The sequence below is a fragment of the Myxine glutinosa genome, chromosome 11, assembly GCF_964187855.1.
Source record: "Myxine glutinosa chromosome 11, kmMyxGlut1.1, whole genome shotgun sequence".
Taxonomy (NCBI): domain Eukaryota; kingdom Metazoa; phylum Chordata; class Myxini; order Myxiniformes; family Myxinidae; genus Myxine; species Myxine glutinosa.
This window is the reverse complement of record NC_136271.1, coordinates 47,770,706-47,798,542: the sequence shown is the minus strand read 5'-3', so window position 1 is coordinate 47,798,542 and position 27,837 is coordinate 47,770,706. Positions and strand designations below refer to the sequence as shown.

Sequence of the window (27,837 nt, the reverse complement as noted above, 5' to 3'; positions counted from 1 at the left end):
ATTCCGATGAGGAGTTCAGAGAGGTCAGTAGGGGAGACTGGGGAGAATTGAGACAGGGGATGGCAGGATAAGGGGGGGCAGGTGGTTTGAGGGGGAGCAGGTGCGGCGGTGGTCAAGCTGTTGTAGATGTTTTCAATTTTGCATTGGAAGAATGAAAGGAAGGAGATGCAGTTGTCTATTGTGAATGACTGGGTGGTGGTGTTCAGGGGCTGAGGAGTTTGTTTATTGTAGAGAAGAGTGCTTTTGGGTTTCCGGAGCCAGAGTGGATAATTTGAGAGTAGTAGGCGGAGCGGGCGCGGGAGAGGGCATCTTTATAGTGTTGTATGTGGTCCTTGTAGGCCTGGGAGTGAACAAATACGAGAACCCCAGCAAAAATGCCCTTTTTATAAAGAGCCTCTCTGGTTCATAGACCTTTTTGTTCTGACGAAGACTTCTCTCAGCTTCCCACAGTGCTTAGCGTACCTTGATAGATGTCCTCTCCATTTCGTCTGTCGATCGACCTGTCTGTCGACACAGATCGACACTAAACTTCACCTGTAAGATGAGTTCTTCATTCTGCTGTTAACCATTAGTTGAAAAAAAACCCACGACAAACAGAAAGTCCCTGCGTCGTAATCTACAAACTGAAGCTGGCAAATACAAGTGGAGATATTCCCATTTTTAACCCTTACAAAGCAGCAAAATGCTGTTCGTCAGTGCCATATACGTGTGTGTATGGGTATATTTATAGTGCTGGGCCGATATCAGAACCGGCAATCGGAACAGTCAGATATCGGCCATTTTTTGGTAATCTGTATTGGCAGATTGGATACGGTGTGGAGTTCCGATGACCGATTACAGTTGTACTGTACTCTACACACCCCACAAACATTGAGTAGCTTTCACCCTTGTTTAGAGCGAATTTCAAGAAAAAATTTTTTTAAACAACGTTGCATTATAGACGTTTGAAGATGTGCATTAACATTATTCTTTATTAACAGCTCGCAATCGTCGTGTGACGGGGAGAGAAAATTGGTTCGATGATTGGTAAAACATGTTAATACGGCCAACGGCTGGGAAATCGAGTGTTATCAATTTGTTTTGCTTTGAAACTCATGAGAAACAATATTCCTCTCAAAACACATGCAATTCATGTAAAACAACATATAATATTGCTTTAGAAACAGCTGTGAGTATAAAGAAAAACGCGATCGCTCCTACTGTACCATACTTCCTGACTTCCTGGCAGAGTAAGTCTTGACGTCATAAATTCTAGGTGTGCATCAAGGTGTCCGTTAAATTTATTTTTTTTCACATTTCAAAAGGCGGACTGACAGTATTCTGGCTCCCCGAGCAAAATGGGGAACACTTTACATGCAGTGTGTAAGATTAGTGCTTAATTCGTCAGGCCATATGCTGTGGTGTGCTCTCGCGAGATATTACATTCTAAAGGGTAATTCTGAAGGGTTCTAAAGGATAATTATAATGGGTTTCCTTCGTTTCTAGGCTTTCCCTTATTATTATATATAGAAATGCCAAATTGAAACACTTCCTTCAGACATGGGTGTGATTTTTTTTTTTCATTTATGGGACATTGGGGTCATTCCTTTACCAAGCTTACTGAAAATCTTTGACTACAAATCGTCAGCCCGATAGGCTATTTTAAAGGTTTGTTTTGTTCAACATTGCAGAACACTGAAATGCTTGGCATTCAAGTTATTTCATTTTGTGATTTTGCAATCATCTCACACTGAAAATGTCACGCACACAGATATAAATAGATAGTAATTAAATAAACTTATTTCACAAAGTAACAAAAATTTAGTCAACAGATAATTAAATAAACTTATTCCACAAAGTAACAAAAATTTAGTCAAGATAATTAAATAAACTTATTTCACCCACCAACAATTTAGCCAACAGATAATTAAATAAAGTTACTTCACATACCTTCAACAACGATTGAGCAAACAGATAATTAAATAAACTTATTTCACAAAGTAACAATGATTTAGTCAACAGAAAATTAAATAAACATATTTCAAACACCTTTAACAACGATTTAGCCAACAGATGATTAAATAAACTTATTTCACAAACAACGATTTAGCCAAAAGATAATTAAATAAAGTTACTTCACATACCTTTAACAACGATTTAGCCAACAGATAATTAAACTTATTTCACACACCTTTAACAACGATTTAGCCAACAGATAATTAAACGTATTTCACACACCTTTAACAACGATTTAGCCAACAGATAATTAAACTTATTTCACACACCTTTAACAACGATTTAGCCAACAGATAATTAAACTTATTTCACACACCTTTAACAACGATTTAGCCAACAGATAATTAAACGTATTTCACACACCTTTAACAACGATTTAGCCAACAGATAATTAAACTTATTTCACAAAGTAATAAGGATTTAGTCAACAGATAATTAAAATTATTTCACAAAGTAATAAGGATTTAGTCAACAGATAATTAAATTAACTTATTTCACACACCTTTAACAATGATTTAGTCAAAAGATAATTAAATTAACTTATTTCACACACCTTTAACAATTATTTAGTCAACAGATAATTAAATAAACTTATTTTTTCACAAAGATTCATGTAAAATCATTTAACAATGATTTAGTCAAAAGATAATTAAATAAACTTATTTAACACACCTTTAACAACGATTTAGCCAACAGATAATTAAACTTATTTCACAAAGTAATAAGGATTTACAACAACAAACAACAACAACATGCATTTTAAAGGCCATTTTCCCTGCTAGAGCGGGGGTTAGCCTTGCGGTCCCCATGACAATCTTCTCCATTTTGCCCTATTTTCTGCATCTCTCCTTGTTAACCCCCTTGCCCGCATTTCTTCTTCCACCATCTTTAGCCAGGTCTTTCTCGGTCTTCCCCGTCTTCTACTTCCTTCTACATTCATTTCCATCACTCTTCTCAACCAGTCACTTTCATCCTTCCTCAACACATGACCAAACCATCTCAACCTGTTCCTCTTCACAGCATCAATCACAGGCTCTATTCCCATCATCTTTCGCAATTTCGCAATTGGACTTCTGTTTCCAGTCCCTGGAGCAAGGAAATGTCTTGAAGCTCTGCACGGCAGCAAAAGTTAGAGTATTTTTTCCATTCGTGTTTTCGTCAATTTCTACTCGTTTTTTATTGTGCATGTGTTGCAGGGTGTTTTCCAGTTGGTGTTGATTTGCAATTTTTTTTGTTTTTTTTTGTTTTGTATACTGAATCGAGGCTCGTGAAAGAGCTAACATTTACTTCACAAACAAATCAACCAGACAAACAAAATATATAAAAAGAGGGAGCGGAAAACAAGATGGGGAGAGAAGGGGAAGCACACAAACACAACATTTGAGAGCAGGGAGATGTGTGGAAGGGAGAGAGCTTGGGGGGAGGAGGCGTGGGAAGGGGGGGGGGGGGGGAGGGGGAAGTATAAAACACAAGGACACCAAGGACTTCCAGGACAGAAGTTGGTATTTCAAAAAGTGGAATTGGGGTGAAATTAGCGGGGGTAGAAAAGATCAAGGTTTTGGATGGGGGAAGATAAGAGATGGTGGTGAACAGCTGTTTTAAAGACCTGGAGGGAGGAGTGTGATTGAAGTGAGTGAGGGAGTTTGTTCCAGAGGCGGGAGAAAAGAGGAATGAAGGAGTGAAGGTGAGCAGAGAGTCTTGATTTTGGCAGTTTGACCATAAGAGGGTTGCAGGCAGATCTTGTGCGACCTGTAGGAATATTTGCGGGACAGAGCCCAGAGAGAGCTGGGGGGGCAAGGCCAGAGAGGAGTCGGTCGAAGACGGAAAGACCACCAACCTGCCTGCGGTGAGTGAGTGAGAGGCCCTTGGAGTTAGCTTCATCGCGGGAGATTCCAATGATTCTGAATGCTTTGGTTTCAACAGCGTGAAGACGAGCTAGGTGTGAGGCAGGAGCACCAGCCCAGAGGGGAGAGCAGTATTCCATTGAGCTGTGGATGAAAGCCTTGTATGTGGTGAGGAGCTCAGGTGTGCCAAGGAAGGACTTCGCACGACGGAGGATGCCCAGTCGGCGACTGGCTTTGGAGGACAGATTTGAAATGTGGTTTTCCCAAGAAAGATCATGGCAGATAGTGAGACCCAAAAGCTTGAGTGACAGAACTTCTTGGAGAGGATTATTCAGAAAGTGGATGGGAGGGTTGTCCAGTCGGTCTTTTCGGAGAGACATCGTAAGAGTGTGAGATTTGTCAGGATTGAAAGACATGTTCCACTTGTTTGCCCAGTCTGTGATTTTGTCCAGGTCTGCAGAGAGTGAGGAGGCTGCAGACTGCCGATCTGAGGGATGAAGAATGGAGCGACTGAGAGTAGAGTCATCAGCAAAGAGATAAAGAGGATTTTCAAGAGAGTCAGAGAGATCATTGATGAAGACCAGAAAAAGCACAGGGCCCAGAACACTGCCTTGTGGAACTCCAGCCTGAACAGGAAGAGGAGATGAGAGAAACCCATTCAGGGCCACACGTTGATTACGACTAGAGAGGAAGTCCGCCAGCCATGTGTGGAGATTTCCATGGATACCAAAGGAGGAGAGTTTGGTGAGCAGAGCGGGGTGCCAGACCGTATCGAAGGCACGTGATATGTCAAGGGAGACAGCTCTAATTTCCTGTTTGGCATTGAGGACCTCCATCCATTGTTGAGAAAGCAGAAGCAGCATGTCCAGAGTAGAATGACCAGGTCTGAAACCAAATTGATGATCAGAGATCAAGCCATTGGAGAAGAGGAAAGATTTCATATCTGAAGCAATGATGGATTCCATGACTTTGCTGATAATTGGGAGAAGGCTGATTGGTCTGTAGTTGCTGGGATCTGTTTTTGCACCTTTTTTGTGCAAAGCGGTGATGTTGACAGATTTCCAAGCAGATGGAAGATGACCTTGAGCAAAAGAGAGGGTGAAGAGAACAGAGAGAGGGAGTGAAAGAGCGGAAGAACAGGATTTTAGAACCCGTGGGCTGATGCCGTCAGGTCCAGTTGCAGAATCCGAGTCGAGGGTTGACAGAAACTTTTCCACCTTGTCAGGAGGAAAGGACACAGAGTCCAGGAGCAGCTAGGTACGACTGGGTACGGTGGGTACAGAGAGGGATGGGTTTGGGACACAAGATTTAGAGGCAAACACAGAGTTGAGGCATTCAGCTTTTTCACGTGCGGAGTCAGCCGTGTGGCCATTTGAGGTGAGGGAGGGGATGGAGGGGGAACAAACACCAGAAACAGATTTGACCAGACGCCACCAGGATTTGGAAGAGGGAGACAGATAAGAGAGTTCGGTCCTGAGAACGGAGAGATATTGTTTCCTGGCTCTCCTGAGGGTGGACACACACTTGTGTGGCCGTTTGCTTCTTGCAAACTTTTGTATAATTTAATCGTTTTCTGTCTCACCGCGTGCGCGGCCTGGTTTCTCTCGGCTTCCCTACCCCCATAGGTGTTCTGTGAATTTAAGTTCTTTCCTTCGCTGTATTGCTTATTTCTTAGATTTTCTCTTCTCACCCTAACTTCCCCGAACATCGACCACTTGTCTAACGTTTTAAATCTCTTCAAAGTCTCTACACGTCTCTTCTCGTCACGTCACGTCACGTCTCTTCAAAGCTGTCCATGTGCGCACGCTTTCGAAGTTAAGTAACTTTACAATTGTGTTTTTGTCGAAACTGTATCTTTCTTCCTGTGTGCGTAACTATTGGTGTGTCTTTAATAGTATTCTTGGTGTTGGTTTTTCATACCTGTGTACAGAATCGTCGGTTAGTTCGTGTCGCGTATTCTGACGCCTAGTGTAGTACTAGTAGGCTACTGTGTCTAGTACTAGTACAGTGTGTCAGTGTAGTGCTGACGCTATCGTGTCAGTGTAGTACTGACGCCTAGTGTAGTACTAGTAGGCTACCGTGTCTGACCTTGGCTTGAGGCTTTGTTTCTGTCTCTGCGGTTCTTCGATTGAGCTCGCAATTACTTTCGGTCTCTATTTTTCATGTTTCACGTTCGGTCTCTGTCTCTGTCTTCATCTCAACTATTATTTAAAAAAAAAAAATCCCTTCTCTGTTCTTATCCGTTGTTCGTTCTTATTTGTTCGTTGGTGCTTCGACCACGTTGTTCGTGATCACGTGTTCACGTCGTTAAAAAATGTTTCAACTGTCCCCTGAAGAACTGTATTCTGTCATATACTATAACACCTTTTTCTTCTTCTTCTATAAAAGGATGCTTTCGACTTGCTCACCAAATCTATTCATTCCAAAAAAAAATTCCATCTCTTACAGTTACAGTGCCTCTTTCATACATTCCCTAAACTCTCCAGAACTCCACCCATCCTTCAGTGTCCTCAAACGTATTTTTGATTCGAAGGTCTCAAGAAACTCATTTTGCAATAAATGTTCGTTTCCCATTAATCGTACACTTTCTAAAATCCAATCTCACCCCTCCCCACCAAATCTTCCCCATCACCCCTTCCCTCCAAAACTTCCCCATCACCCCTTCCCTCAAAAACTTCCCCATCACCCCTTCCCTCAAAAACTTCCCCATCACCCCTCCCCTTCAAAACTTGCCCATCACCCCTCCCCTCCAAATCCACCCCCTTGCCCCTCCCCTCCAAATCTTCCCCATCACCCATCCCTTTCAAATCTCCCCCCTTGCCCCTTCCCTCCTAAACTCCCCCCACACCCCTCCCCTCCGAGACCCTCCCTCACTCCTCTCCTCCTAGACTCCCCTCTCACCCCTCCTCCTCAAAGCGTCCTCCCCACTTCTTCCCCCTTCCAACTTTCACCTTCATCTCCCTCAACCTTCTGCCTCACTCTTCCCCCTCCTCAAATAACACCTCACTGCGCCTCACCCAATCACCATCAAACCTTTTGTCCGCCCCATTCTTCCCTTTCTCCAAGCTATTCTGAAATCTCTGACAAACCTTCAACAGCTCTCCCTACCTCTTCCTCCTCTTCCACATCTTCCCCTACAGCTTCCCCCCCCCCCCCCCCGTTCTGTATCCGATGCTCCCCCTCCCTCTTCTTCAACAGTATGGACCTCAAACATCCGGGGCCTTCGCTCAAACTTGACTGATCTCTACATACAGGTTGCTTTTGAGAAACCAGACGTGATCTGCTTAACAGAAACTTTCCTCCTTCATGATGTCTCTGATTCCTTGGTATCTCTCCCAGGTTACTCCCTCCTCCGGTATGATAGACCTGAGCCTCGTCCTGGAGGGGGAGTTGCTATCTTTATAAAAAACTCTCTTCCTCACTCGCCCTGCACTGCCCTCTCTCCACCTCACCCCCAGGAATACCTTTGGCTACGGCTTCCCCTTCGCTCCCATCTTTTGTTCATATGTGTGTTGTACCGTCCACCAAACAGTGATGACTCCATCTACATCTCGCTGTCTGATAATATGGACCAACTTCTATCTACCCATCCCAACTCTCTCTTCCTCATATGTGGTGATTTCAATTGTCACCATGCCAATTGGCTGGGTGTGGGTTCCTCTCTCACCAGCCATGGCTCTTCAGCAAAGGATTTCTGTGACTCACTGGGACTGACACAATCTGTCAATTTCCCGACCGGGATCTCAGTCAACGGAGCATCTTCTCTTATGGACTTGGTTTTGACAAACTTCCCTGAAAATGTCTGCTGCTCTTCTTCTGCTCCAATCGGCTCATCTGATCATGTGCTTGTTAAAGTGGACATCTCTCTGACCATTCTCAGAGAGCCTCTTCAGCGTCGACGAGTCTGGCATTTCAGTCAGGCCAACTGGCACGGTCTTCAAGCAGCCATCAATCATCTGGACTGGTCTCCCATCTCTACTGCCTCTGACATCAACTCATCCTGGGAATTCTTCCAAAGTAAATTGCTCGCTCTCATGCACAGATTTATCCCATCTCGTCTTCAGTTGTCATACCCTTCCTCCCGTCCATGGTACACGGAATCTTGTGGTGAGGCTATTGCCCAGAAACAACTTGCTTTCGTCTCCTGGAAAGCAAATCCAACGGAAGGAAATCTCATTTCCTTTCACAAAGCCCGAAACAAGTGTGTGTCCACCCTCAGGAGAGCCAGGAAACAATATCTCTCCGTTCTCAGGACAGAACTCTCTTATCTGTCTCCCTCTTCCAAATCCTGGTGGTGTCTGGTCAAATCTGCTTCTGGTGTTTGTTCCCCCTCCATCCCTCCCTCACCTCAAACGGCCACACGGCTGATTCCGCACGTGAAAAAGCTGAATGCCTCAACTCTGTGTTTGCCTCTAAATCTTGTGTCCCAAACCCATCCCTCTCTGTACCCACCGTACCCAGTCGTACCCAGCTGCTCCTGGACTCTGTGTCCTTTCCTCCTGACATGGTGGAAAAGTTTCTGTCAACCCTCGACTCTGATTCTGCAACTGGACCTGACGGCATCAGCCCACGGGTCCTAAAATCCTGTTCTTCCGCTCTTTCACTCCCTCTTTCTGTTCTCTTCACCCTCTCTTTTGCTCAAGGTCATCTGCCATCTGCTTGGAAATCTGCCAACATCACCGCTTTGCACAAAAAAGGTGCAAAAACAGATCCCAGCAACGACAGACCAATCAGCCTTCTCCCAATTATCAGCAAAGTCATGGAATCCATCATTGCTTCAGATATGAAATCTTTCCTCTTCTCCAATGGCTTGATCTCTGATCATCAATTTGGTTTCAGACCTGGTCACTCTACTCTGGACATGCTGCTTCTGCTTTCTCAACAATGTATGGAGATCCTCAATGCCAAACAGGAAATTAGAGCTGTCTCCCTTGACATATCAAGATGACTCCCTTGACCTTCGATACGGTCTGGCACCCCGCTCTGCTCACCAAACTCTCCTCTTTTGGTATCCATGGAAATCTCCACGCATGGCTGGCGGACTTCCTCTCTAGTCGTAGTCAACGTGTGGCCCTGAATGGGTTTCTCTCATCTCCTCTTCCTGTTCCTGTTCAGGCTTGAGTTCCCCAAGGCAGTGTTCTGGGCCCTGTGCTTTTTCTGGTCTTCATCAATGATCTCTCTGACTCTCTTGAAAATCCTCTCTATCTCTTTGCTGATGACTCGACTCTCTGTCGCTCCATTCTTCATCCCTCAGATCGGCAGTCTGCAGCCTCCTCACTCTCTGCAGACCTGGACAAAATCACAGACTGGGCATACAAGTGGAACATGTCTTTCAATCCTGACAAATCTCACACTCTTATGATGTCTCTCCAAAAAGACCGACTGGACAACCCTCCCATCCATTTTCTGAATAATCCTCTCCAAGAAGTTCTGTCACTCAAGCTTTTGGGTCTCACGATCTGCCATGATCTTTCCTGGGAAAACCACATTTCAAATCTGGCCTCCAAAGCCAGTCGCCGACTGGGCATCCTCCGTCGTGCGAAGTCCTTCCTTGGCACACCTGAGCTCCTCACCACATACAAGGTTTTCATCCGCAGCTCAATGGAATATTGCTCTCCCCTCTGGGCTGGTGCACCTGCGTCACACCTAGCTCGTCTTCACGCTGTTGAAACCAAAGCATTCAGAATCATTGGAATCTCCCACGATGAAGCTAACTCCAAGGGCCTCTCACTCACTCACCGCAGGCAGGTTGGTGGTCTTTCCGTCTTCTACCGACTCCTCTCTGGCCTTACCCCCCCAGCTCTCTCTGGGCTCTGTCCAGCAAATATTCCTACAGGTCGCACAAGATCTGCCTGCAACCCTCTTATGGTTAAACTGCCAAAATCAAGACTCTCTGCTCACCTTCACTCCTTCATTCCTCTTTTCTCCCGCCTCTGGAACAAACTCCCTCACTCTCTTCAATCCCACTCCACCCTCCAGGTCTTTAAAACAGCTGTTCACCACCATCTCTTATCTTCCCCCATCCAAAAATTGATCTTTTCTATCCCCGCTAATTTCACCCCAATTCCACTTTTTTGAAATACCAACTTCTGTCCTGGAAGTCCTTGGTGTCCTTGTGTTTGATACTTCTGCCACCCCCCTCCCCCCAGGCCCTCTCCCTCCCACACATCTCCCTGCTCTTAAATGTTGTGTGCCCTCAAGTGTTTGTGTGCTTCCCCTTCTCTTGTCTTCCGCTCCCTCTTTTTATATATTTTGTTTGTCTGGTTGATTTGTTTGTGAAATAAATGTCAGCTCTTTCACGAGCCTCGATTCAGTATACAAAAAAAAAAAAAAAAAAAAAAAAAAAAAAAACTCATCATTGTCTTCCTCTCTCTCAACGATACTCCGCACATCCGTCGAACCATTCGCATTTCCACCCTTTCCAACCTTCGTTGCTGCTCTACGTTCATTACCCATGTCTCGCTCCCATAAATCATAACACTTCTCACACATGCAGCATACACCTTTCCCTTCAGCTTCAACGACACTCACCTCATCATCAGCACGCCACTCAATTCCCGAAACTTCTTCCATGCACATCTCACTCGAGCAACCGTTGCCGAGTCTGATCCACCTTCTCCATTCAGCATGTCTCCGAGGTAGCAAAATGTTTTCACACCTTCCAGCTTCACGCGGTCTCCAAGATCCAACTCAACATTTCCTCCATCTGCAGCTCTCTCTGTGCACACCTTACATTTGAATGTAGCTGCCACACTGGTTAATGACCCTCTCAGACCACTACATTATTGATGAACCCACTCAGCGCACATTGTACACTGAATGGAGTTCACTCCGACACCCTTCCTACACATAGCACAGGGCCACTTCCCAGTTCTTTCCACCTCACCACATGCTTTACCACTTGCCATCACCTTCGTCTTTCCGATATTCACCTTCAGACCTTTTGTCTCCATACATTCCTTCCAAGTGTTCATCTTTTCCTTCAGTCCATCCATACTTTCCGCAATCAACACCAGATCATCTGCATACAACAACTCCCACGGTAAACCCTCCTTTACGTTCTGAGCCAGCACCTCCATCACAGCTACAAATAGTAGTGGACTTAGTACCGACCCCTGATGCACTCCCACCTTCACCTCAAACTCACCACTGTTCTCGTCCTTCGTCCTTACAGCTGTGCGCGCTCTTTTGTACATTGCCATCACGACTCTGATCAACCATTCCTACACTCCTAACTTCCTCAATGCCCATGTCTATACTTTAGGTGGAACCCGATCGAATGCTTTCTCCAGATCAACAAACCAAAGAAACAACTTCTTCCTCTTCTCCATGTACTTCTCCTGCAACTGCCTCACAATGAAAAGCACGTCTGTCGTTCCTCTTCCTGGCATGAATCCAAACTGCATTTTGTCGATCTTCACTTTTTTCCTTATCCTCCTCTCCAACACCCTTTCCAATACCTTCATTCCATGCTCCAATAACGTTATCGCTCGGTACGAGCCACACTCCAGAGGGTCACCTTTCCCCTTGTATAGAGGGACGAGGGTACTCAGTTCCCAATCCACTGGAATGCGGCCTTCTTTCACCACCAGATTACAGATCTCTGTCATTCTCTTCACACCCCAACTTCCTGCTGCCTTCAACATATCTCCCACAACTCCCGTCGGCCCTCCCGCTTTTCTACCCTTCATTGCTTTTATCGCTTCCTCAACTTCCTTCTCAGTTATCTTCTCTGTCAGTCCTAAAACTGGGTTACTCTCTATGTTGCCATCCCATTCATTCTCTGTATTCAACAGCATTTCCATATATCTTTTCCATCTTCCTTTAATTCCATCTGGGTCGACAACGATTTGTCCCACTTCATCCTTCAAGCAACTCACCCCCATCACATCACACCTCTCTTTCGCTATCTGCTTTGCAATCCTGAATACTGCTTTCTGACCCTCTTCCGAATCCAAGCGTTCTTCGAACATTTTCCTACATGCCTCCTGCGCCTTTGCTACCTCTTTCTTTGCAGCCTTCCTGGCTGCCTTATAACTTTCATGCTCTGCTGTTTCTGCTCCCGTACCCTTCGCCTTCTGCCACTCCTTGAACTTCTTCCTCTTCTCGTCAATCCTCTTTCCAACATCATCCCACCACCATGTTTCCGAGTGCCTCGGTGGTCCTTTTGTCCATCCACATTCCTCACCAACGGCTCCCAACAGACGAGCTTTCATTGACATCCAACCACTTTCAAGCTCAACCACATCATCCTCGACCCTACTCAGCCTCTCTTTTAATGCCTCCCTTACTGTCACCTCTTTCAACCTCCACACCTTCATTCTCGGTTGGTACTTCACCCGCCGAGCTCTCCTCGCACCTTTCACCCTTACGTCGCAGACAACCAAGTGGTGCTGTGAAACAGCCTCCTCCCCCGGGATCACCTTTGTGTCCCGGAGGTGCCCCCTATCTCGCCTACGCACCATCAGGTAAGTCAACGGTTGTCGTCGACCCACCTGACGTGTATGTAACAAGCTTATTATCCTCTTTCTGGAACTGAGTATTACAAATCAACAAATCAGCTCCATCAGCAAACTCCAAAATCCTTTCACCTTCTCCATTTCTCACACCATATCCGTAACCCCCATGAACTCCGTCAAAACCATCCATACTCCTTCCCCACATGTCCATTTAGGTCTCCTCCTACCACAACAACTTCCTCATCTTTCACGTTTTCCATCAGCTTCTCTATCGCACACCAGAACTTGTCCTTCTCTTCATCGCTTCGACCAACCTGCGGAGCATATCCCGAGATGACGTTCACCAAGAGCTTTCCAATCATCATTTTCACCATCATCAACCTATCACTCACTCTAGTCACACTCACCACACTGTCGACAAACTCCTCAGAAAACAGGACACCAACACCATTCATGCCCTCCGGGCACCCTTGCCACACAAACTTGTATTTCTGTCCTTGCCTACCTTCACCATTCTCACACCACTTCCCTTCCATCTCGTCTCTTGCACACAACATATGTCCACTCTTCTTCTGACCAATACTTCCACCACTTCTCCTGATCTCCCTGTCATTGTCCCTACATTCCATGTCCCAAACCTCAGAAACCGATCTCTACGTCGGGCTGTACCCTGCCCACATGTAGTTGTAATTGTCATGGTTCTCTTTTTGAGGCAAAGTGAACCATGACAATTACAACAAGTCAAGTGAATCCACTTGGATTCCGCCCAGGTTGGCACATGGAAATTATTATTCATATGGTACTTTCCATGGTGAAGTAGTTCGCAGCAGAACCGGCAGCATAATGATGTAGCATAATTATCATCTCGGGTCAAGATTTGAAATTATGCCATGGTTTTTGTAAAATTGCTACTAGTATTCACATTATGTACTTTTCACGAAATGTATTCACATTATGTACTAGCGAGCGGCCGCGTACCAGCCAAAGGGGTAGCCCATGGTTAGCCTAAATATAGATTTGATGACGTCATGTTTACACATCTGAGCGACAGAAACTGTTTACACATCTGAGCGACAGAAATGAGCGACAGAAACTAGCTTCACTTTTGGAGAGACAGAAATTCCCAGGCAAACGCTATAACGCACCAGGTTTACAACCTGTGCGTTAATAATTTAATTACGATAATTACAATAAAGTAATAAGGATTTAGTCAACAGATAATTAAATTAACTTATTTCACACACCTTTAACAATGATTTCGTCAAAAGATAATAAAATAAACTTATTTCACACACCTTTAACAATGATTTAGTCAACAGATAATTAAATTAACTTATTTTTTCACAAAGATTCATGTAAAATCATTTAACAATGATTTAGTGAACAGATAATTAAATAAACTTATTTCACACACCTTTAACAATGATTTAATCAACAGATAATTAAATTAACTTATTTCACACACATTTAACAATGATTTAGTCAAAAGATAATTAAATAAACTTATTTCACACACCTTTAAGAATGATTTAGTCAAAAGATAATTAAATAAACTTATTTCACACACCTTTAACAATGATTTAGCCAACAGATAATTAAATAAACTTATTTCACACACCTTTAAGAATGATTTAGTCAAAAGATAATTAAATAAACTTATTTCACACACCTTTAACAATGATTTAGCCAACAGATAATTAAATAAACTTATTTCACACACCTTTAACAATGATTTAATCAACAGATAATTAAATTAACTTATTTCACACACATTTAACAATGATTTAGTCAAAAGATAATTAAATAAACTTATTTCACACACTTTTAAGAATGATTTAGTCAAAAGATAATTAAATAAACTTATTTCACACACCTTTAACAATGATTTAGCCAACAGATAATTAAATAAACTTATTTCACACACCTTTAACAATGATTTAGTTAAAAGATAATTAAATAAACTTATTTCACACACCTTTAACAATGATTTAGCCAACAGATAATTAAATAAACTTATTTCACACACCTTTAACAATGATTTAATCAACAGATAATTAAATTAACTTATTTCACACACATTTAACAATGATTTAGTCAAAAGATAATTAAATAAACTTATTTCACACACCTTTAAGAATGATTTAGTCAAAAGATAATTAAATAAACTTATTTCACACACCTTTAACAATGATTTAGCCAACAGATAATTAAATAAACTTATTTCACACACCTTTAACAATGATTTAGTTAAAAGATAATTAAATAAACTTATTTAACACACCTTTAACAACGATTTAGTCAAAAGATAATTAAATAAACTTCTTTCACACACCTTTAACAATGATTTAGTCAAAAGATAATTAAATTAACTTATTTCACAAAGTAATAAGGATTTAGTCAACAGATAATTAAATAAACTTATTTCACACACCTTTAACAACGATTTAGTCAACAGAGATGCAGATGAGACATTGGGACAAGGTTTTTTTTTTTTTTTACAAGGACCACACAAACACTGTAGATGATGGAAGTACATTATGTCCACATGCATGGAAGTACATTATGTCCACATGCATGGAAGTACATTATGTCCACATGCATGGAAGTACATTATGTCCACATGCATGGAAGTACATTATGTCCACATGCATGGAAGTACATTATGTCCACATGCATGGAAGTACATGATGTCCACATGCATGGAAATACATTATGTCCACATGCATGGAAGTACATTATGTCCACATGCATGGAAGTACATTATGTCCAAATGCATGGAAGTACATTATGTCCACATGGATGCCATACTTGATGAAAATGAATGTCCTTCCACAACTCGACACAAACATGGCAGTTCAAAACCGTTTATTTGGTATAAATGACCATCGTAGATAAATCGCTCAAAACGCCGATTGTGATTATGTATTCGAGTCCCCACATCATTTTCACAATGGTGCACGCGTATGACCTACATAGTACATATACCACCTGGAAAGGTATGGAGAAACACCAATAACGCAGTGTGGAAAGTTTCCGAGTCAAATGGGAAGAACGACAATAAAGTATTGCTAGTATTGAAGCAATGGTTATAAAGTGACAGATAGGATGGAGTGGTCACAGCATACAAATGCCTGACAAACAAATATGTGACCATAGAAAACGTTACGGAGACACCCTGAAAGTGCATCTAGAAGGCTCACAATGATGCCAAATCCTGGGAGGTACAGACCATTAACAGAGTGCAGTGGTAACTGGTGTGTACCCCGGTTTAGAATAGGTACACCGTATCCCTGCGTGTCGTAAGAGGCGACTAAAAGGGTTGGCGTCAGGAAGAGCATCCGGCCATAAAAACATTGCCTCAAAAAGAGAACCATGACAATTACAACTAGATATGGGCAGGGTACAACCCGAAGTACCCCATGGGGGACCCCACTCCCTTTCGTCAAAACTCAAGGTGGGGAACCCGATCGAAGCAAGGGTGGAAATCACTCCATTTATGACGACGAAAAGTCTGATGCCCGACGTGGAGATCGGTTTCTGAGGTTTGGGACATGGAATGCAGGCACAATGACAGGGAGATCAGGAGAAGTGGTGGAAGTATTGGTCAGAAGAAGAGTGGACATATGTTGTGTGCAGGAGACAAGATGGAACGGAAGTGGTGTGAGAATGGTGAAGGGTAGGTAGGGACAGAAATACAAGTTTGTGTGGCAAGGGTGCCCAGAAGGCATGAATGGTGTTGGTGTCCTGTTTTCTGAGGAGTTTGTCGACAGTGTGCTGAGTGTGACGAGAGTGAGTGATAGGTTGATGATGGTGAAAATGATGATTGGAAAGCTCTTGGTGAACGTCATCTCAGGATATGCTCCGCAGGTTGGACGGAGCGATGAAGAGAAGGACAAGTTCTGGTGTGCAATAGAGAAGCTGATGGAAAGCGTGAAAGATGAGGAAGTTGTTGTGGTGGGAGGAGACCTGAATGGACATGTGGGAAGGAGTATGGATGGTTTTGAGGGAGTTCATGGGGGTTACGGATATGGTGTGAGAAATGGAGAAGGTGAAAGGATTTTGGAGCTTGCTGATGGAGCCGATTTGTTGATTTGTAATACTCAGTTCCAGAAAGAGGATAATAAGCTTGTTACATACACGTCAGGTGGGTCGACAACAACCGTTGACTACATGATGGTGCGTAGGCGAGATAGGGGGCACCTCCGGGACACAAAGGTGATCCCGGGGGAGGAGGCTGTTTCACAGCACCACTTGGTTGTCTGCGACATAAGGTTGAAAGGTGCGAAGAGAGCTCGGCGGGTGAAGTACCAACCGAGAATGAAGGTGTGGAGGTTGAAAGAGGTGACAGTGAGGGAGGCATTAAAAGAGAGGCTGAGTATGGTAGAGGATGATGTGGTTGAGCTTGAAAGTGGTTGGATGTCAATGAAAGATAGTCTGTTGGGAGCCGTTGGTGAGATATGTGGATGGACAAAAGGACCACCGAGGCACTCGGAAACATGGTGGTGGGATGATGAAGTTGGAAAGAAGATTGACGAGAAGAGGAAGAAGTTCAAGGAGTGGCAGAAGGTGAAGGGTACGGGGGCAGAAAAGGAAGAGCATGAAAGTTATAAGGCAGCCAAGAAGGCTGCAAAGAAAGAGGTAGCAAAGGCGCAGGAGGCATGTAGGAAAATGTTCGGAGAACGCTTGGATTAGGAAGAGGGTCAGAGAGCGGTATTCAGGATTGCAAAGCAGACAGCGAAAGAGAGGTGTGATGTGATGGGGGTGAGTTGCTTGAAGGATGAAGTGGGACAAATCGTTGTGGACCCAGATGGAATTAAAGGAAGATGGAAGAGATATATGGAAATACTGTTGAATGCAGAGAATGAATGGGATGGCAACATAGAGAGTAACCCAGTTTTAGGACCGGCAGAGAAGATAACCGAGAAGGAAGTTGAGGAAGCGATTAAAGCAATGAAGAGTAGAAAAGCAGGAGGGCCGACGGGTGTTGTGGGAGATATGTTGAAGGCAGCGGGAAATTGGGGTGTGAAGAGAATGACAGAGATCTGCAATCTGGTGGTGAAAGAAGGCCGCATTCCAGTGGATTGGGAACTGAGTACCCTCGTCCCTCTATACAAGGGGAAAAGTGACCCTCTCGACTGTGGCTCGTATCGAGCGATAAAGTTATTGGAGCATGGAATGAAGGTATTGGAAAGGGTGTTGGAGAGGAGGATAAGGAAGAAAGTGAAGATTGACGAAATGCAATTTGGATTTATGCCAGGAAGAGGAACGACAGACGCGCTTTTTATTGTGAGGCAGTTGCAGGAGAAGTACATCGAGAAGAGGAAGAAGTTGTTTCTTGGGTTTGTTGATCTGGAAAAAGCATTCGATAGGGTTCCACGTGAAGTAGTGACATGGGCATTGAGGAAGTTAGGAGTGGAGGAATGGTTGATCAGAGTAGTGATGGCAATGTACAAAAGAGCGCGTACAGCTGAAAGGACGAAGGACGGGAACAGTGGTGAGTTTGAGGTGAAGGTGGGAGTGCATCAGGGGTCGGTACTAAGTCCACTACTATTTGTAGCTGTGATGGAGGTGCTGGCTCGGAACGTGAAGGAGGGTTTACCGTGGGAGTTGTTGTATGCAGATGATCTGGTGTTGATTGCAGAAAGTATGGATGGACTGAAGGAGAAGATGAACAAGTGGAAGGAATGTATGGAGACGAAAAGTCTGAAGGTGAATATCGGAAAAACAAAGGTGATGGCAAGTGGTAAAGCATGTGGTGAGGTGGAAAGAACTGGGAAGTGGCCATGTGCTTTGTGCAGGAAGGGTGTCGGAGTGAACTCAATTCAATGTACAATGTGCGCTGAGTGGGTTCATCAAAAATGTAGTGGTCTGGGAGGGTCATTAACCAGTGTGGCAGCTACATTCATGTGTAAGGTGTGCAGAGGGGGAGCTGCAGATGGAGGAAATGTTGAGTTGGATCTTGGAGACGGCGTGAAGCTGGAAGGTGTGAAAACATTTTGTTACCTAGGAGACATGCTGAATGGAGAAGGTGGATCAGACTCGGCAACGGTTGCTCGAGTGAGATGTGCATGGAAGAAGTTTCGGGAACTGAGTGGCGTGCTGACGAGGAGGCGAGTGTTGTTGAAGCTGAAGGGAAAGGTGTATGCTGCATGTGTGAGAAGTGTTATGATTTATGGGAGCGAGACATGGGTAATGAACGTAGAGCAGCAACGAAGGCTGGAAAGGGTGGAAATGCGAATGGTTCGGTGGATGTGTGGTGTATCGTTGAGAGAGAGAGGAAGACAAATGATGAATTGCGAAAGATGATGGGAATAGAGCCTGTGATGGATGCTGTGAAGAGAAACAGTTTGAGATGGTTTGGTCATGTGTTGAGGAAGGATGAAAGTGACTGGTTGAGAAGAGTGATGGAAATGAATGTGGAAGGAAGTCGAGGACGGGGAAGACCGAGAAAGACTTGGCTAAAGATGGTCGAAGAAGAAATGCGGGCAAGGGGGTTAACAAGGGGAGATGCAGAAAATAGGGCAAAATGGAGAAGATTGTCATGGGGACCGCAGGGCTAACCCCTGCTCTTGCAGGGAAAATGGCCTTTAAAATGCCTGTTGTTGTTGCTTTAGTGGTACCGCGTGATCCATAAAGGTGACAGCCTTGATAAACGCCTTGCTCTCAAAGAATCACCTTGCTCTCAAAGTTGATAAACTACCACCCATGAAAAGAGGGCGAACAGAACTCCAATGTGAAGGAAACTGTTCCTCGAGGACCAACATGCCTCACATGTGCCACCGGGTATGCCTATCAAGACTCTGCCTCTATAGCCATCTCAAAAATCATCGATAAACCCGCAGTTCGACAGCATCCTCGTACCTCGTACATCCTTGGATGATGACGGTGTAAGTTTTTAAATAAACAAGAATGACCATTAATGATTTTGTCATTAATATTAGCTCGTACACGAGCCTCGATCTTATATACAAAAAAAAAAAATAACAAAAAAAATAATAACAAAAAAAAAAAAATAGGGATTTATTGTTCTTCCCAAGGGAGGAGTGCTCGGTTGGTAATAAACCTTTTGTTCATAAAAACCTGCATGTGGTCATTTGAGGTACGGGACTTTGCCAATTAAATGCGATTGAATTGGCTTTAAAAATTTGGTAGCGGGCCAATTGGGAAATGCGTTTGGTGCTGTTCAAAAATTACAGAACGCTATTTTTTAGGAAGGCTTGTAGAAAGCTTGATTAAACCTTAACACTCGATCCAAACAGAGCCAATGGAAATCTGACGCAACAAATCCGGACAGTATATAATCAGCCGAGGCCTATACAGGCCGAACATGTTCGGCCGGCCAAGAAACAAAACGGCGGCCATATAATTTTGTTTCGGCACGATGGTGGGTGGAGTCAAGCGACAGATGTGGGTGTGGTTCAGCATCTGTCTAACGAATGGGTGGACATTTCAAGAAAATAAAAGAAAATCGACCCAAAAACAAGAACAACAGAAACCAGAAGCTCTTGTAGACCTGCGACATGTCGCAGGTAAATACATTTGTGTAAAATATATTTGTCGCAGGTAAATATATTTTACATTTGTGTAAAATACATTTTGGGAAAACATGGACAATGTCCATCATCGTTACATAAATGATGGTTATTAGTGGCATGGCAATCATACAAGCAGTCAGGCTTCTCCCACACAACGTAAACAACTTTACTTGCCACTCACCAAGATGTTTCCACCAAAGTCGTTAAAATCCGAGTGCAACATCTGGTGGGGAAGACGGCAACACGGGCAATCACAATGATGTTAAAGGAAAACAAACTGCTCGTCTTACATTTTAATTTTCTCAACCAAGATCCGCTAATCAGAAAAAAGGTCTTTCACAAGCACTGAACACTTTCTTCCTAATGAACTGGTTATAACAGTCAGGGATGGGTGATGGAGTACGAAAGAACGGGAGAGCCGTACAACAATCCTGTGTTCGTGTTCAAGGAATTGCGCCAGAAGCGACACCTACCGAGCGGATATACTGGTAGGATGGTGCGGGATTTAATAGCATGGTAGAGTGACTGGAGTCATAGAAGAACAATCCTGTGATTTAAACTGGGCCGGACAGAATAAAAGGAGTTGGACGTAGATTCAATAAAATTGCTAAGCTACCAAACAAAGTATCACACCTGCATTGGGAGCAAATTGAAAATAGGAAGAGGATGTGTAATATTAAAGACTTATTAAAAACCTCGTGATAATTCACCATGACGACAAACTTGTTTACTAAAAACGATGTTCATCAACAGCCCCTTTGGCATCCTTCCAATGTTATGGCACAAAGTCATTCTTGGAAGACTTGGACAAATAATTCAAACCTGAGCTGTCAGTAAAATCTGATTTATCATTCATAACATTTGTTATACAATTGATGGTCTTTAACCATTAATTATTACATCTCAACAAGTGCATTGGTGACACGTGAACACAAATGTGACCACTTGAGAATCCGCAGAACACCAAAAGTTATACAATACAACACAATAAATAATTACGACTTTCCAGATAAAAATACAACAAGTAAAACATGGTACGCACACATGGATGGGCCACGTGCACCCACAGACGGACGGGGGGCACCCACTCAGATGGAAGGGGGCACACGCACAGACTGACGGGGGGTGCACGCACAGACGGACGGGGGGTGCACGCGCAGACAGACGGGGGGCACACACGCACACACAGACGGACGGGGGGCACGCGCGCACACAAAGACGGACGGGGGGAACGCGCGCACACAGCCGGACGGGGGGAGTGCGCACAAACAGACAGATGGGGGGGCACGCGCACTTACAGACGGAGGGGGGCACGCACACTTACAGACGGAGCGTACGCACAGACGGAGGGGGGCAAGCATACGCAGAGATGGATGGGGGGCACACACGCACAGACAGGCGGATGGGGGGCACCGCGTGCACACACAGAAGGAACGGGGGGCATGCGTGCACACACAGACGGATAGGGGGCACGCGCACACACAGACGGACAGGGGGGCACGCGCACACACAGCCAGAAGGGCGGCACGCGCACACACAGCCGGACGGGGGGCGCGCGTACACACAGACGGTCGGGGGGCACGCGCGCGCACACAGCTGGACGGGGGACATGCACACACACAGCCGGAAGGGGGGCACACACGCGCACACAGCCGGAAGGGGGGCATGCGCGCGCACACAGCCGGAAGGGGGGCACGCGCGCGCACACAGCCGGAAGGGGGGCACGCGCGCGCGCACAGAGCCGGACAGGGGGCACGCGCATGCACAGAGCCGGAAAGGGGGCACGCGCGCACAGAGCCGGACAGGGGGCACGCACGCACACAGACGGACGGCACGCGCACACAGACGGACGGCACGCGCACACAAACGGACGGCGCGCGCACACACAGCCAGACGGGGGGCGCGCATGCACACACAGACGGAGGGGGGCACGCGCGCACAGACGGATGGGGGGCACGCGCACACATAGACGGACGGGAGGCATGTGCGCACACACAGACGGACGGGGAGCACGCACGCACACAGATGGACAGGGGGCATACGCGCACACAGACGGACGGGGAGCACGCGCGCACACAGACGGATGGGGAGCACGCACGCAAACAGATGGACGGTGGGCACGCGCACACACAGCCGGACGGGGAGCATGCACACACACAGCCGGGCGGGGGGCACGCGCCCACACGGCCGGATGGGGGGCGCGCGCAAACACAGATGGACGGGGGGCACGCGCGCACACAAAGACGGACGGCGGGCACGCGCGCACACACAGACGGACAGGGGGCATGCGCGCACACACAGACGGACAGGGGGCACGCGCACACACAGCCGGAGGGGGGGGGCACGTGCACAAACAGCCGGATGGGGGGGCGCACATACACACAGCCGGACGGGGGGCGCGCACACATACAGCCGGCCGTGGGGCACACGCGCACACAGACGGATGGGGGGCACGCATGTGCACAGACGGAGGGGGCATGCGTACGCACAGCCGGCCGTGGGGCACACACGCACACAGACGGATGGGGGGCACGCACGTGCACAGACGGAGGGGGGCACGCGCGTACACAGCCGGACGGGGGGCATGCGAGCACACACAGCCAGGCGGGGGGCATGCACACACACAGCCGGACGGGGGGTGCGCACAAACGCAGCCGGATGGGAGGCGCGCGCACACACACAGCCGGACGGGGGGCGCACACACATACAGCCGGCCGTGGGGCACACGCGCACACAGACGGATGGGGGGCACGCATGTGCACAGACGGAGGGGGGCATGCGTACGCACAGCCAGCCGTGGGGCACACACGCACACAGACGGATGGGGGGCACGCGCGTACACAGCCGGACGGGGGGCATGCGAGCACACACAGCCAGGCGGGGGGCATGCACACACACAGCCGGACGGGGGGTGCGCACAAACGCAGCCGGATGGGAGGCGCGCGCACACACACAGCCGGACGGGGGGGCGTGCGCACATACAGCCGGCTGTGGGGCACACGCGTGCACAGACGGAGGGGGGGCACGCGCGTGCACAGACGGAGGGGCGCATGCGTGTGCACAGACGGAGGGGGGGCACGCACGTGCACAGACGGAGGGGTTGCACGCACATGCACAAACGGAGGGGAGCACGCGCGTGCACAGACGGAGGGGGGCACACACGTGCACAGACGGACGGGGGGCACGCACGTGCACAGACGGACGGGGGGCACGCGCGCACACACAGCCGGACGGGGGGCACGCACGCACAAACAGACGGACGGGGGGCACGCACACACACACACAGACGGACAGGGGGCACGCGCGCACACACAGTCGGACAGGGGGCACGCACACACAGACGGACGGGGTGAACGCGCGCACACACAGCCGGAGGGGGCACACACACACACAGCCGGACGGGGGGCGCGCACAAACATAGCCGGATGGGGGGCGCGCACACACACTGCCGGACGGGGGGGGCGCGCGCGTGCACAGACGGAAGGGGGCACGCGTAAGCACAGCCGGACGGGGGGCACGCGCACACAAACAGACGGACAGGGGGCACGCGCACACACACGCAGAGACGGATGGGGGGCACGCACGTGCACAGACGGGGGGGGGCATGCACGTGCACAGACGGGGGGGCACGCACGTGCACAGACGGGGGGCACGCGTACACACACCCGGTCGGGGGGCACACGCGCACACAGAGATGGACGGGGGGCACGCGTGCACACACACACACGGACGGACGGACAGACGGGGGCACGCGCACACACAGCCGGACGGGAGCATGCGTACGCACAGCCGGACGGGGGGCACGCGCGCACACACAGACGTACGGGGGGCACGCGCGCACACACAGACGTACGGGGGGCACGCGCGCACACAGCGGGAAGGGGGGGAACGCGCGCACACACAGCTGGACGGGGGCACGCGTGCACACACAGACAGACGGGGGGCACGCGCGCACACACAGACAGACGGGGGGCACGCGCGCACACACACAGACGGACGGGGGACACGCGCGCGCACACAGCCGGACGGGGGGCACGCGCGCACACACAGACGGACGGGAGGCACGCGCGCACACACAGCCGGACGGAGGGCACGCGCGAGGACATACAGCCGGACGGGGTCTCGCGCGCAAACACAGACGGATGGGGGGCGCGCACACACACAGACGGACGGGGGGCACGCGCACACATGACACAGGCGGGCGGGGGGGCACGCATACACACAGCCGGACGGGGGGCACGCATACACACAGCCGGACGGGGGGGGGCACACATACACACAGCCGGACGGGGGGCACGTACACATACAGCCGGACGGGGGGCGCGCGCACACACACAGACAGCCGGGGGAGGGGGCACGCGCATCTCCACAACGGGGTGTTATATCATCTCTCGTTTACGGATTAGTTATGATTCGCTTGTATTGATCACGAACTCCACTACCTAGTCATAGCGATCGTGATTCCGTTATACTTATATTACTCGCAGAGGCAACGATCCAAACCAAAGGACGTGGTCGCTCTCGTCGGGGCCTAGACATGCCGCCGCTCAGGAACCATTTATATGGGGAAACGGCGGAACACAACGCAGGACGACACGCGTCTCATGCTCAGACGCCTGAAGGAATTCGTGTAAACTCACATTATCAGCCATAACGAAGGTTCCACCGCACACCCGGAACGGCTGCCGTGTCACACCAACACCAACCGGTACAATATATTCGAGTAACACATGGCGAGCGAGCAACGTCTTGGGCGGCATCTTCACGCTCTTACTTTTCTATTTTACACGAATGAGGGTATACTTATTACTACTCTTACTAATACCATATAACTTGCATTAGTTGGACAAAAGTCGATGAAAAGAAAGAAAAACTAGAAACAACAAACTAATATCCTTTACCTATGCACCGCCAAATATGTAGGGAAAGTACATCCGAAAAAATATACATCTCCCAGAGCCACAATCAGTCAAATCTTCACCAAATCGAATCATTCATTCCTTGTTACCGGTACACACCCAACATTTCCATCAAGTTTCGTCCGAATCTGTTCTTAACTTTTTCAGATATCCCGCTATATATCGGTTTTATCCCTATTTCTCAATGGTGAAAAATTGCTTTTAAAAAATGCTCTGATCCCGATCCGGATCCTCACCCAAATCGAATCATTTCGTCCTTGTTACATACCCAACCTCTCCACTAAATTTCGTTCGAATCCCTCACAACGTTTTGCGATATTCTGTTCACAGACAGACATACAGACAGACAGACAGACAGACAGACAGACAGACATGGCTGAAAACCGAAGGTGGATGGAGGCAACTACCCTGCCAGCATGCACAGCTGGGGCCCAGCTGGGAAATAGGTGGTTTAGATGGGCTGAGGTGGGCTTGGGTTCTGGGTGGGATTTAAACTGGGTTCCACATGGGTCTCATCTGGGCTGCCGATGTCATTCGACAACTTTAGAACGACACTCTTTGACGTCATATCCCACCTTACAAAGCTGCCAAGGGGCTGGTGAGTGGGTTTTGAACTGGGCCCAATGTGGGTCCCGAGACCTTGCGACTCACTTTGAAAACGGTACTTGTTCAACGATACTAGTTATATCGCGACCTGTTCAACAACAGTTTTTACCCTGCGCTCGCGAAGCGAAAACAGGGTTAAGCATTCAGGTGCGTACGTGAGCCGTGTGCCGTCCGTGTCTGCATTTTAAAAATTCTTTTTCTCGGCAACCGTTGGTCCGATTGACACGGAATTTTACCATAGAAGCGCCTCCGCCTGTAGAATTTTTTTATTCATAATTGTGACGTCATAGGTCACGTGGTACGGACGCCATATTGGAAAAACGTTACACCTCTATAAAATCTCCCAAACCACTCAATGGACAAAAATTAAACATGACTCATTGTCAAGTACTCACTATGGGGAATAAGATATGTTGATGTCATCGGTGCCTTAATTATGACGTAATAATTCGACAAGTAACGTACAACGCTTGATCTGATCAGTATGAATAAAATAAAAATTCCTCTGCAACTGTTAGACCGATGGACACAAATTTTTCAGAATTTGTGCAGCTACTCCTGTATAATTTTTTAAATGATAATTATAACGTCATAGGTCACGTGGTACAGACGCTATCTTGACAAAAAAAATCAAAAAAGTTGCACCTCTATATCTCTGAAACCGCTCCATGGAAAAAATTGAAACATGGCTCATTGTCAAGTACTCCACTTGGGGAATAAGATATGTTAATGATGATGTCATTGGTGCCTTCGTTATGACGTCATAATTCGACAAGTGCAACACGTATCGATCATTGTGAATTTTTTTTCTCAGCAACTGTTGGTCTGATGGGCACGAAAATTTCACCAGAGGAGCGCCTCCTCCTGTAGAATATTTTAATGATAATCATGACGTCATAGGTCGTGGTACAGGCGCCATCTTGGAAAAACTTCGCGCCTCTATATCTCTGAAACCACTCTTGGAAAAAATTGAAACATGGCTCATTGTCAAGTACTCCCCTTGGGGAATAAGATATGTTAATGATGATGTCATTGGTGCCTTTGTTATGACGTCATAATTCGACAAGTGCAACACGTATCGATCATTGTGAATTTTTTTTCTCAGCAACTCTTGGTCTGATGGGCACGAAATTTTCACCATAGGAGCGCCTCCTCCTAAAGAATATTTTAATGATAATCATGACGTCATAGGTCATGTGGTACAGGCGCCATCTTGGAAAAACTTCACACCTCTTTATCTCTGAAACCACTCCTTGGAAAAAATTGAGACTTAGCTCATTCTCAACTACTCCCCATGGGGAATAAGATATGTTAATGATTATGTCATTGTTGCCTTCGTTATGACGTCATAATTCGACAAATACAACACTTATCCATCTAATCATTATGATTTTTTTTTTGCAACTGTTGGTCTGATGGACACAAAAATTTCACCATAGGAGCGCCTTCTCCTTTACAATATTTTAATGATAATCATGACGTCATAGGTCATGTAGTACAGCCGCTATCTTGGAAAAACCGAAAAATGTTGCACCTCTCTATCTCCAAAACGGCTGCTTGGAAAAAAATTGAAAGATGGCTCATTGTAAAGAACTCCATATGGGGAATAGTTGTTTTTAACGATTACGTCATTGGTGCCATAATTATGACGTCATAATTCGACAGGGACAAAGCTTAGTCTGATCAGTTTGAAATTTATTGAGCATGATCTATGCAACAATTATAATTAGAGAATATAAATTTATGATGTCATCGCACACGTGGTCTGGCAGCCATATTGGATCAAAGAAAAAAAATGTTCAAAAACAGAAGAGCTGGCTCACAACAAGTTGACTCCGCAGGTTAAGTATTCTATGAATACCATCTAGTTAAACATGAATTTGTTGTCTTACGTGAATCATTCCGTTTGAAGAAACATTGTAGACTCTAGTGTAGATCGATAATACCTGAATCATCAATTTTATGGTACTTTGGATGGTGGTTCAATGTGTAGGGTTGAAAGTTTGAATTGTATAGAAAACGAGTTTCCAGTTAACAGATTTTTATCTATTGTAGACAATATATTACCATAACTGTTAGGTTGGCGGTTGTTCCGCGCATGGAGAGCACCTGGAGAGCCACCACAAGTTGTCTAGTGAACTAGCATGAGCACCAGGGCTGCTTAGAGCAGAGATATTGAATTTGGATTGACTACTAGAGACAATCACCTTATTTTTATGAAGGAAACCATCCACCAGGGATCTTTAACATCTGCAACCAATCAATACTGGCAGAACGGTCCCCAACTTCTTCACGTCCCATCTGACGGACAGCACATTCAAAGGTGTAACACTTCTGTGAAACACACGTGACTTTATATAGTCATGTTGGGGAACAACCACAGAAGTGACAACTCAAAGGTAATTACACTACCCTGAGTTATCCTTGCTGCCACATGACAGACTGATTTGGCAGGTTGGTGGTGCTGTGTTGGCTGAGT

At 46.7% G+C, this 27,837-nt stretch overlaps 1 protein-coding gene across 1 annotated transcript in view; it reads right to left on the bottom strand.

The window, feature by feature from the left end:
- LOC137436655 (galectin-related protein A-like) overlaps positions 1 to 24,576 on the bottom strand; it is a 30,830-nt gene extending 6,254 nt beyond the window's left edge. The window contains exons 1-2 of the mRNA XM_068130639.2: positions 24,474 to 24,576; positions 20,015 to 20,056 (exon numbers count right to left, since the gene is read on the bottom strand). Of these exons, the coding sequence (XP_067986740.1) occupies positions 20,015 to 20,056; positions 24,474 to 24,485 (54 nt within the window). The 5' untranslated portion in view covers positions 24,486 to 24,576. The remainder of the gene's footprint in view (positions 1 to 20,014; positions 20,057 to 24,473) is intronic.
- Between the last annotated feature and the right edge of the window lie 3,261 nt (positions 24,577 to 27,837).